We start from the raw sequence: 12,646 nt of genomic DNA on the forward strand, positions 1-12,646 counted from the left end.
CTTTGAGTAAAAGGAAAATGCTGCTTCAGTAATGTGAATGGAAGAGTTTTAAGATGGTAGTTCAGACTTTTTTTTTCTACAAATGAAGAATGTTCAAGTTTTCATTGAGCTCTGGCTGTTAGCCCCTTTTCTGTAGGAGGACACAGCTTTAGCAATACAATTCCCAGCTCTGACACTGAATGTGAATTTTCTCTCTGCGTTTAGGCAGCAGAATTCTCAGTTAAAGAGTTGTAGAGATAAGACAGAAAGCTTTTGGGAGGAATGCATGCTTCCCACTCAGAATTCAAACCTTGTTGTAATGTCTCTTTTATGGATGCTATATATCCTTTGAGGAAGCCTTATGCTCTTTCTGCTTGCTTTAGTAGTGAGAGCTCTTGAGCACAGAGTCTGAGATTCATGTAATGATGGTGCTGATTTTCTTTTTGTGCAAACGAACAAGGAATGTCCTTTTTATTCTTCAAAAAGTGCTGACAAAAAGCTAAAATGTCTACCTATAAGAAGCCCAAAAAGATTATGAAACTTCCTTGCGTGCTCTACCATTGTAAGAATGCTGGAGTTGCTTTGTCTCTCGGCCTTTCTGAGCAAATGCTGATGCCAAATCCCATGTGGATTGGAATTATTGTTTTGTGTCGACCACATATGGAGCCAGTAGAGTGAGTTCTCCTGGCTTCAGATTTAGACAATTGTCCAGAGATTTCCACTTTCTTGTAAGAGAATGCATGATACAGGAGAGCTTTCCGGATGGATCATCTGTTTGAATGCTAGTGGTCAGGGCTTTTTGTGTTTGTCTCACATGTCTCAGAAAGGTTTAGCTCCACAAGGGTTGTATTGGACATATGCTCCGGATTGTCAGCGTGATCCAGTTAGAATTTGATTCCTAAAGGGTGGGGTGTGTGTTGTTTATTTTTTTTCTTTTGTCCAGCCAAAGGAGACACTTGTATTACAGTAATCACTAACTCATTAGTGCCTTGGTATTACATTTGTGTGTTGAGTTAGTGCCTGCACTTCAGTCTGCTATTAGTCACTGGATGTGAGAGAACCACACTTCTTTTCTTTTTGCATTGCAGCTCATTCCAAAAGCCCTTAAGAAAAAGGAGATGACCTTGATCTTTTACATGAGAGTTTAAGAATTCAAACCTTGTAGTAGTGTTGTTTCTTTGATGGATGCTATATAACCTTTGAGGAAGTCTTATGCTCTTTCTGCTTGCCTTAGTAGTGAGAGCTTTTGAGCAAGGAGTCTGAGATTCCTGTAATGATGGTGCTGATTTTCTGTTCTCTGGCAAAGTGCTGTAAAGAATGTGAAATTGAATGTGAAGCTCGTGAGTTATCAGAAATGCTTTTGAGTTCCTGGAGCATGGGCTAATGGAAGGATAGGGAGCTGATTTGTAGGAGCTCAGATCAGGCATATACTTAGCATGGGTGTTTAAAAGTGACTTAGTAGCTTCTTTTATTCCTGTTAGTGCTGCGTTGTGCAGATGCATGCATCTGAGTGGCTGCACAGTTTTCCCTTTTGTTGTATTTGCTTTGGTTTTTGTCTGCTAGAAGTATGTCTAATTTACTGGATCCCCTGCGTATCAATTTTTCCCCTTGTCTGGTTACAAGACATGTTTTCAAAGCTGAATTATTGTTGAGGATTTAGTTTCACGTCAAGTTGCTAAGCGCATTGTTGTGTTTTTTTCTTGGAATGTTTTTCTAATGGCAGCGTGAGGAAAATATTGTTAGCCAAGAAAGAGATGTGAGAAACTTCACTGGTGCAGCTTTAGCAGGTATTTCTTTAGCCTCTGACAATATGATGGCTATGCAGTGACAAAGCTGAAGGACTTGGCCGCTTTCACAACTGACCTTGAATGAATACCTGTGTTACAAAGCCCACAGAAGTATTACTTGGTTGCATTTGTGGGCATGCATGCAAACCATCAAAGCTATTCTCATGTTGTTGCTCTACAGTGCTGTTAAATAACAGCAGGTGACATTGAAACACTGCTACACTGTACCATTCAACCCTTTGTGGGGGCTCAATTTTACGTTGTGCAATCTACATATTTCCAGGATTTTTTGCAGGCTGTTATAGGTACTGGATCTTGGATGAACAGAAGCTTCAGAAAAGGTAGTGATATTTGAATTGAAGCCCTAGTGCAGAAGATGTGGCCGCCTGGAATCAGTCTTGCTTTAGCAGTTTTTTTTCTGGGCAGTCATTATCAAATATGTGGTTTTCATCCCAGTGCAGCTGACAACTTTGTTACATTCACAACTGTGCTTTTTCACAGCAGTACCTTTGATATGACACTTGGGCAGTTTTAAAGGATCTGTTCAAATTATGCAGCTTCTCAAGAAATCAGGAAAACCTCATTCTCAAATCTGTTGGATGTTAGTACATTTGGAACAAGACATGCATGTCTGCTTACTGAAGGAAAAGAAAAGGAGAAGGAGGGGAGCTGCCTCAGGGTATTAAAATGATAAAGCCAGAGAAGACGACAGGACTGTCTAAAACATCAAGCTATCGTACATAGAATTCCTGGGAAAGATAAATTGAGATCCAGCAAGTTGGTTCCATTATGGGTATTTCATTGTCATTACAAGTATTCTATTTATAATACCTTTTTATATCTTCTTGTAATATTAAGAACGTAAATCTTGCTTTTTATTGAATACTAATAAAACAGGGAGTATGACTCAATTCATCATCTCCATTTTGTGAGAGGTGCTAATAAAGCACAGTTTAAAAACAGCTGTTTTTATTTTGTTTTAGTGTAAATTATTTCTCCATCTTCTCCACAAAGAGAGAAGAGAAATGTGTTTATTTTTCACTTAGTCCCAAACAGGGCATTAGGGGTCTCCTATATATAGGAAATTTAAGGGAGTTAGGTCAAATATTTTAAATCTGCTCAAACAAATGCAGATGTGATGAAGCATTATAACATTTCCTTTTTTAATTTAGGGAGGATCTGATCGACAGAAAAATTGAAAATGCTGTTTCTTGTTTGCAGTCTGTTATTGAGCTTGGACGAGTAATCAGAGACAGAAAAACCATTCCAGTAAAGGTTAGAATTCTTAATGCTTCTTACCAGTACCGTGTGAGTATGCGCTGGCTTTGTGACTTTGGGATAAGACTGGGGAAACTGAGTAATTAAGGTGGGAATAGCAGACAGAATTCAACAGTGAATTACTTCAAATGATTATGTAATGATTTCTGAATTTCGTTATATTCATTAAGACGGATTAAAGGTTTTGTTTTTTTCCTCTCTCCAGTATCCTTTGAAAGAAGTAGTTGTTATCCATCAAGACCCAGAGGCTCTGGAAAACATCAGGTCTCTAGAGAAGTACATACTTGAGGTAAGAACATCGTGACCATAATGCTTAACTGGATTGTGTATGTTAGTCAGTTATCTTAAGAAACAAAATCCTGATTTCCCACGCTGTATGTGGTAATAACTCAGTAGGTAAAATTAGTTTAAGAGATGTAATGAAAGGAGTTATCAGTGGAAATGATGTGCAGAAGTGAAGGTAGACTGACTGTAGGCAGTCAGTGGTAGTGCTGAGATGTACTTCTCTGAAACCCACTGTGTGGGGCTTCATTAATGAGTACTTAAGAGACTGTGAAGGGAAAAACATTTTCTGGATAAAAATAAAGTAAGGTTCAACTATATGTTGTTAAAGGGATGAATTACAAAGTCTGTCTCTCCAGTTAGAGGATGTTTGGTGGTTAAGTTGGGTAGTTGAGAGAGAGGAGTTCTGTGTAAGGGTGAATAATAGTCCAGACAAGATTGTCACAAGATTGCTTAGAAGATGTAAGTAAAAATACAATGAGGTCTTAGTCTGTATGTCTGGTTATATGTATCTGCTCCTGGATGCCACTGCAATATTCTTCTAATATGTGACCATTAGAGAAGTGCAGCCTCTGCCCTTCATCTAAATCTTGATTTGGATAAAAGCCTTGTCATTCAAAACTAAAGCAAAAAAAAAAAAAAAGTTTTTTTTGAGCTTAACTTGCTGAAATTGGCTGGACTTTCTGGTTTTAGTAAGTCATTTAAAAATCCATAGTGTTCTGAAGAAGTGAAATTAAAAAAGTTTTTTGTAAATCAACTTCATTTATTTGGATGGTTATGGTATAAATATTTTAAAATTCAATACTGCATTTTAGCAGCTGTTTTGAAGGCACAAAGCCTATTAAATTTTGATTGCTTAAGAGATGGTATGTAGAGAATGCTTTTTTGGGCTTTATGTTCAATTACATTTCATTACAAATAGACTTAATATGTGCTTTCATGTCAGTGATGTATGAGGGATCAAACAGTAAGAGGGAATGGTGAGATGTTTTTCAGCTGCAGTGATGAATTTAGATAAGCTGTGGTGCCAAGTTTGCCTTGGAATTTTTAAGGCATCAGCATCTAGAAGAAAACTACTTGCAAAACAATGGTATTAACTTCTTAATTAAATTTAAGTATTGTCTTAAATTTTTTGTGATGGTGCATTTGATATAATGAGCTGTGATACATGCAATTTTTCACAGCTAGCAGCCTAGGGGCTTTGTAATTGCATCTCTGAACAGGAAGTACAATAAGTAAATGTCTCCACTGTAAGATTGGGGGTCTTTCAGAGCCGCTCTGGAAGGCAGGGAGGAAAGAAGGAAAACTTGTTAAGTAATACTGATCTTGCTGAGCAGTCTTAATCTCCTTTTGCTGTAGTAGACATTTGTTGGGTTGGATGTTGCTTGTCTGTTGTCTATGGACATATGCCATGACTTTGTGTGTATCACTGGAAGGAAAGGATTGCATTTCAAGGATCAGCTCTTTGCTAAGAAAGCAGTCTAGAAATAATTCTAAGGGCACACATTTGCTGTTGATATTGGGTATGAAGTATGCATTAGAGTATAAATCAGGGATTTTTTGTGACCATAACTTCTGCATTGATCTAGATTGTTCACTTGAATCCTTCCCTTATGCAGTCTGTCTTTGTTTATATGTGGCTCAGCCTGGCCTTGGAAAATGACAACACCTTTCTAGTTGTTCAGATGATCTTCCCTATTTAACACCTCCTGATTGATCTCTTTTTTGAAGAAGAGATATTAGTCTAATACAGGATCCTTATTAAAGAAGATAAGTACAGTGTAACACACAAACTACCCACCTTCCATTTCACCTTTTATTATGGGAGATGTCACTTAGAGATCAAAAGAATAGTTTCTGAATGCTTGTGAACCACATGCTTAGCCTTCTTGTCTCCTGGCCTCAAATCTTCTTGAAATAATCTCTGTTTAAATGAGTGAAAATCAGAAGAGAAAAAAAATCCAACAGCAATGTAGTTGTACATCTGCACAGCTTATGAGGCTTCTGTTTTCTTTTCATCATAGCTTCACCTCTGGAAAGGAGAGCCTTTCATCATCTTCCTAAGTCTGTCCTTTTTCTGAGTTTTAAGTACTTGGGAAAGACAGATTACTGTTGCAGTTTAACTCTTCATTCTATTTTACTTCCACTATACTTCCCAACTGCTGTTGTACTAGCATGGCTCCATTGGGTGGAAGTTTGGTAACTGTCTGTTTCTCCTAATAATTGGTCTTTGACCTTCCTATCATGTCACTTTTAATTTTTGAATCTCTGTTCCGGCTCAGTTTGGATATGATCATGACAACATCATTTCCAGCAGCTGTGGTAATTCATGCAGTAGACATGAAGCATAAAGTTATGGTGCTGTAGCCTTAATGGATCTGTTTTCTTTCATAAGTTTATGCAACCTCTTGTGTTGTCTCAGGGAAACGTGTCACAGAGGATGTGAGTTACAAGTTCTTTTTCAATTATAATAACCACTGGGAGTAGGGGATATAGGGATTTCTTTCCTCATCTGGAAATGGTTCAGCCCGCATTGAATGCCTGCCCTTGGTAGGTTAAGGATTCTTTGTTCCTTGTAATGAGGCTGTCTTCAGAGGGCTCTGAAATAGAACATCTGGTCATGTGCTTAAAATCTGATGGAACTTTTTTTAGTTCAAGTTGGCATTGTCAAGATAAACTACTTTGCCCTGACAAAGAAAACAAAAATCTGTGTTGACGTGAGCAAGATAAGCGCAAATTGCTTGTCTTGGTGACAGCAGCTGTGCCTGCTGATGACAGGAAATTCAATAGATGACTGAAGCAGAGGAGGACCTCTTAAACTCCCAATTATGTATTACTCCAACAGCACCATTGTTCCCAAAGCCTACGTATTCATCTACACCAAGTATCTGAAACTTCTTGTAGCAGAACACTGGGTAAGGAAGTCATGGCTTGATGCACAAGACATATTTAGATCAGTGTTCTGTGCTTTCGGCTTTTAGTTACTGCGGGACTTAAATTCTTAAATCTCCTTAGTGCACAATTTTTTAGTTAAGAAAAAATCTTAATTGATTTTTAAGTGGTTTTGGTAAGACTTTCCTGTCACGTTAGCTTATAGAAGTGCAAATGTATAATAAAAATAACACAAAATATTTTGTATCTTAAAATTCAACATGCTGAATCGTAATGTGCTTTTCTTTGTTTGTTTTTGCATAGCAGTCAATGTAGTTGTTAACCAGGGCAATTCAGAGCTGGAGAGGTCAATAAGTATGGACAAGTGGGAACATTACTACTTATCTCCAATTTTGTTCAACCTCCTCCCGTATTTAGAACTTCAGAACCTATAACTAGTGCCAGAAGTGTGTTCCTAGTGCTCTGTGAGGAAAACACCATTTGACCTCATGCAGTTGCCAGCAAAAGAGATGGAAAAGTACAATCGTTCATTCCTTGAAAAATCTGTCGATGAATTTTTCAGAAATAGCTGTGTTCGTTGATCTACAGTCCTACCCTCTCATTATGAAAACAGGAAATCCATTAAATAAATGGAATTTAATATTAGAACTATCCAGAGCATGGACTTTTTGTGTGAAAATAGCGAAGCTCATAAAATGAAATGAATCCAGGAAGATTTTAGCAACTGTTGAATGCGATTGTATTTGATTGTTTTGTAGATGGAGGCTTCTACAGCCTTCTAGTTGAGGGCTGCTTTACTTCCAGTGATTTAGGCTTCTATTTGAGTCAGTTTCTGTGTGCAGTCAGAGTCTTGTCTGCATCCAACCTTTGTATGCTGCTCAACCTGCACCTCCATGTATGGCTATAATCAAGCAGGAATAATTGTTTTCCCTTTCATTAAGTTCAAGGTCTACCAGTGTTCCATAATGTACTGGTGTCACAGTAACATAGTAGACTGAATCTATGAATGGCCTGAATTAGTTGACACAACTATGAGCTGTGGCAGTGTGTGCTTCTTCCACCTTGTTTCTTACAATGTTACATGATCAGTATTGCTTCCCTTCTAAGCAGAGGGCACAGCCCAGCTGAAGCACAGCACCAGCATTTCTTTCTCTGTTCTGAGAATTGGATGCAGTCGGTAGGGGGGTTACAGGACAGTCTGATTGCGTCTGGCTCATGGAATATTGGCACAAACTGAAGGCCCTTGCACAGTACTAAGAATGCATGAAGTATGCTGCTCTTCCTGTTGTGAATATGAGAGATCATTTGCCCCACTTTGTGTGAGTGATGTAACAGGTGTAATTGGCTTTGGTTTTCTAGGGAAATAATAGTAAGCAGTACTTTAGATCAGGGCACTACAATGAGACAAGTATAAACAAATCGAAGATACAGAGTTGCTTTTTTCTTTGAAGAGTTGTTCTAGGTTTACAATTAATAATGTATACAGAAGAATGATTTCCTAATCTAATTAGCATAGGAAAATTGTCCTAACAGACTTGGCTCTATATAATTTACCTAATCAGGCCAAAAATCATCTTTAAATTTGTGCTATTTTTTTGGATTACTATTTTTTTCCCCACAAGGTAGTCATTTACCACTTGTGGATTCATTCCAATTAAAACTGAATTTCTGGAGTACATAATTTTCATTAGATTTCCTAAAAGATGTATTAAATACAATTGGATTCAGTTGGATTCTTGGCTCCTCATGTCAGCAGGACTTCCTGGGGAATTAGACTTTGAGCTCAGAGCTTGTGCTTAAGCATTACTTCTGAGTGAGTTTGGCTTCTTGCTACTCCTTTCATGCTGATGCCACCATTTACTTCTGCTTCCTACAAGACTTGGAGTAGCTTGCTTGCCAAATGCACTTGATGATTCCATATCATATTTTTGTGAACTCTTAGCAACCTTCTGGAGGAGATTTAAGCACAACATGCTGTAAGTATTGGGCAATCTGACAGTCAAAATCTATGAAACTATAGTGAAATGTGCTTCAGATGTGTACAGAGATCTGTAATTGTAGAAGAGTGGCATGTTGGCAGTTCAAACCTTTCAAGTTCTGTCCCTGATATGCTACAAGGATAAAGAGCGAGACGATGTGAAACCAGGAATTTTGGAATCAAGTTCTGACAAGTATTTGTTTTGTAGCTTTACAAGGCAGGGGAAAAACAGAGCTATCCTGAACATTTGAAACAACATTGGGACGTAGAGCTCTTGGTTTTATGGGAGGCATGCCAAGGCATCATCTAATGATGTAATTAATAACGTGTGTAATGCAGTTGTTTCTTGGATAGAATTAAGTGTAGAGGAGAGAGGTTTGTGCTGTGTTTTTGAATGTATGCTGGCCAGGCTGTGCAATTATGGTATATTTTTAATGATGATTTTAGTATGGTTATACGATGAGGAAAATACTTGTAATCAAGAACATAAGAAATGACTTACTGGCTTAGAGTAATGGCTCATCTGGCACTGTATGCTGTCTCCTGCAATAGCAGAGTCTGTTCAAGAGAGAGCACAAGTGTTGGGCTGCTTCTTGCAGTAGATTCATTTCCTTATCAGCCATTAGCAGCTGTTGTATTAAAGATGCTTGACTCGTCCCAACCCCTTCCTTTCACTTTCTTCTCACCTGCCTGTTGTCAAGAGCTTAATTCCTTTCTGGACATGCTGATATACTCTTGCCTTCCTCCTGTCTCCTCTTGTGTCATCATCTTCCAGGAGTTAACTCCTCAATGTAAATTGTTTTAAACCCATCTCCTGCAACTTTCACAGCGTGCTCCTTAACTTGAGAGATTATTTGGGGATTTGATAGATAACTTTTTTTTTTTTTAATCCAGCACTTTGACAACTTTCTAAACCTCAGTCATATTCCCCCCTTACTGTTCTTCTCTCCAGATAGCTCCAGTCCTTTGGTTTCTCCCCATGTGGTAGCAAGACTGTGCTCAATCAGTTCTGTAAAACTCTAACACAGCTGTGTTACTTGTCAAAAATGGGTACAAAAACTACAAAAACATTACTCAAAATAGGGACCCACTCAAGTTTCTGTGTAGTGTCAAAATGGCATTCTTGGTCTTGGATCCCTCTTGAAGTTGGTGGAGGTTTTTTGGTTGTCCCTACACACTGATCTTTGGAGCTCCTGTGCTGCAAAGCACGCATGGTGGTTTTTCCTGTGCTAGGTGCTTTTCTATACAGGAAGGACTTAGAATAAGCAGGTAAGAGTCAAAAAGAAACAGTAACAATTGTGCAACTTGCAGAGTAAAGTTGTTGAGTTTTCTGGCTAAAAGCATTCTGAAAGGCATGTTTTAGTCACATAGTTCCTCTTAAATTTTGCCAGGCCGTTTTCTAATACCACTGCATACAGAGAGTAGTTTTAACTCTCTGGGGCATTTGTAACATTAAAATAAGAGAGGCTGTTGAAATCTGATTTGTGTGGTGTCAGTGGAATGTCTGCCTAAAGGCTGAAGACGGGTGTAGGATCTTCTGTGTTGATTGGGTTTACTTGCTGTGCTGTGTTAGCAAATTACTTGGCTCATAGAGGCAACCATTCAAAAAAGCTGCAGCATAGGAATTATGCCTCTCCTAGTGCTGTGGTCCGTCTTTTTGTACCTTCCTTTCTAGCAGTTGTCAGAAATGGCTGTTGTTCAGCTTCACTTTTTTCTCATGGTGTCTTTATACAGGAGCTTAACGTACGCCAGGTGACGTTATCCACAAATAAAGATAAATATGGAGTGCGGCTGAGAGCAGAACCTGATCACATGGTGCTTGGGAAGCGCTTGAAAGGTGCATTTAAGCCTGTCATGGCTGCAATCAAAGAGCTGAAGAGTGAGCAGCTGGAGGAATTCCAAGAGACAGGTATGTATGTGGTGGTACAAATGGCCAAACAGTGGCAAAGCTGACAAAGAAAAAGCCAACAGCACAGGCATTTTGCGTCTATAAGGAAAAATTAAAGCAATTGCACGTGGACATGTTGATTAAGGGTAGGAACAAATATGAAAGTCTCCTTCTGTGGACCTCGGGAAAAGCTTATCTCACAGCTATCATCTCTATTAAATTTTTTGTTAAGAAATCTTGTTCTGTTTTTCTTTTATGATTTTCTTGACTGCAAAACAGAAGTGTTTTACATATTCTGATTTTATTCCATTCACTTATTCAAAGTCCGCTGTATGTCCAAATTGTAAGCTGTTCTGTAAGACTGAGTCCAACTGAACTGAATATTGTGTGACAGCTTTTATTCTGAATACATGGTTTCAATTCCAGCTTTACAAGTGGTTGTGAACTTTCCAGTCATCTGTTTGGCTAACTGCTTGAATGTAAATTATTCATTTAGTTGAAAATGTGGGTTGTTTTTAAGTTTTACTCTGTTTCATTCAAAGTGTGCTCCGACACCTGCTGAAATGTCTGCTTCTCAGCAGAATTCTGCTGCCTGTAGAAGTGTTAGTAAGAAAAACCTGAATGTGGGATAGTTCAGAGTGTCTTAAATGTTTAATTGCTGTTTAACTTCATGGTTAACGTTGTGCATTTCATGGATTTAAGTCTGAAATTTTAAGTGTTCAGAACTTTCAAGACTTTTTCTTCAATTGTAAAAGAGGCTCTTCTGTCAATTCTGTAGGCACCATTGTTGTAGAAGGACATGAGCTTCATGGGGAGGATCTACGTCTCATGTATACTTTTGATCAGGTTGCAGGAGGATCTGCCCAGTTTGAGGCGCACTCTGATGCTCAGGTGATCTTATTGGTTATTTGTTTTTAAATTAAAGAAAGCGTTCCTCTAAAAATAAAATGAAAATGAAAAGTTGGGGTTTTGTCTATTCAGCTGGGCTCTTGGTATTTGGTGAACACTCTTACTGTTTTAGAGATGTTGAAGTACATCTCTCAGAGTGATATTTTGTGAGGAGCTCTGTGAAAGCGTAGCTGTGCTTCTGAACAAGCTATAGTGGCTTGTTTCCAGTGCATCACCTGTTCAGCTGTCTTCTGTGCATTACCTTAGGTTTTAGTTCTGCTGGATGTTACCCCAGACCAGTCTATGGTGGATGAAGGAGTGGCCCGGGAAGTGATCAACCGCATTCAGAAGCTTCGCAAGAAGGTTGGGAGGCAGTGAAACAGGACAGTTTACTTCTGAGCTATCTTTCTACTACATGTAGCAGATACTGACCTTTTAAGCACAGACCTTATATCATTTACTCCTAATCTGTCAACTTTCTGAAATAAATGGTTAGAAATATGTTTGTGTTTGTAAGTAGCTAAAGTTGAACCTTGAGCTGTTACTATAAATCGTTGGTAGTGAATAAACCTTTTTAACCAAGCCCCTGTTGCTTTTCTCCCTTCAGCAACATAGCTGATGGGAGAGTTAACCAGCTCTCAGGCCTGCCCTTCTCCTGCCAAATGTTCTGTTCTGCAGTCAGCTGTGGTGCGTTTCCTCAGCTGGGCTGGTGGAGAGCCAAGCCATCCAAGCCTGGGACTGCAAAAGGGAACAAGCTTGTGCCTTAGCAAATTGCAGGAGGCACCAATTGACATTAATGGTTCTGTTCTAAATTGTTCTCATCATGCATACAAGTGACGCTGTCTGACCTTTGTGTTGAAGCACTTTGAACCAACGTAACTTCTACAATACCAACTGAAAAAGAGCTGAAGTCAGTATTTCCATTTTGTGCTTGGAAAGCCAGGTCACCAGCAAGGTGATCACGAGACAAGGAAGTCTTTAAACAAAACATGCACGTGCCTTTCTAGAGTAAAACATTTAAAAGTATCAGAACCTGCAAGTTTAAACAAAGCAGACAAACAGAACCAAATAAAACAGGAAATCCATGTCCCTAAAAGAGAACAGTCCCCTGTCCCCTCATGCACAAATGTGGGGCGTGCTGTTCTATGATATATATTTATATAGGGTGTTCCAACTGGGCTAACTTGGTGGTGATCAGCTGGAAGGCTGTGCTCATGTGCAGTAAGAGCACACATGAAAAATGTCAAACTTAGACCAAAATAGTTATTTATAAAATAGCTACATGTATGTAACAATCTGCAGTTATGTACATACATATCTTTATCATGTAAGAACAGGAAGCAATGTAGCCACGAGGAATCTTACACTCAAATTTACTTCTCTAATGACATGAGTTCATTTAAGTTTATTTAGGTGAATATCAAAATACTTAATCTTGATTTCTAATTAACATGGTGCTAATATGCATTTATTCTGTCGTTTTCTCATTTGCACTTATGTTACAAAGCATACAAATGATAAAAATAACCAAGTTCAGATTACAGTAACTGTTGCTGGGATGGCAGGACTTTTTCCTCCTTGAAACTGTTTTCTTACTGAAGCAGAGTAGTGCTGTCACTCAGTATCAGTAAGTGTACCATTCCAATTAACTGCTGTTCTTCTGAAGTGTCAGTA

At 38.6% G+C, this 12,646-nt stretch overlaps 1 protein-coding gene across 2 annotated transcripts in view; it reads left to right on the forward strand.

Annotated features, from left to right (window-relative positions):
- IARS1 (isoleucyl-tRNA synthetase 1) overlaps positions 1–12,646 on the forward strand; it is a 92,495-nt gene that overhangs the window by 64,377 nt on the left and 15,472 nt on the right. For both annotated transcript variants that reach the window (XM_048957822.1, XM_048957823.1), the window contains 5 exons: positions 2,939–3,041; positions 3,250–3,333; positions 9,931–10,105; positions 10,863–10,975; positions 11,240–11,335. In XM_048957822.1, the coding sequence (XP_048813779.1) occupies positions 2,939–3,041; positions 3,250–3,333; positions 9,931–10,105; positions 10,863–10,975; positions 11,240–11,335 (571 nt within the window). The remainder of the gene's footprint in view (positions 1–2,938; positions 3,042–3,249; positions 3,334–9,930; positions 10,106–10,862; positions 10,976–11,239; positions 11,336–12,646) is intronic.

The sequence above is a fragment of the Lagopus muta genome, chromosome 11 (assembly GCF_023343835.1).
Source record: "Lagopus muta isolate bLagMut1 chromosome 11, bLagMut1 primary, whole genome shotgun sequence".
In the NCBI taxonomy this organism is placed as follows: domain Eukaryota; kingdom Metazoa; phylum Chordata; class Aves; order Galliformes; family Phasianidae; genus Lagopus; species Lagopus muta.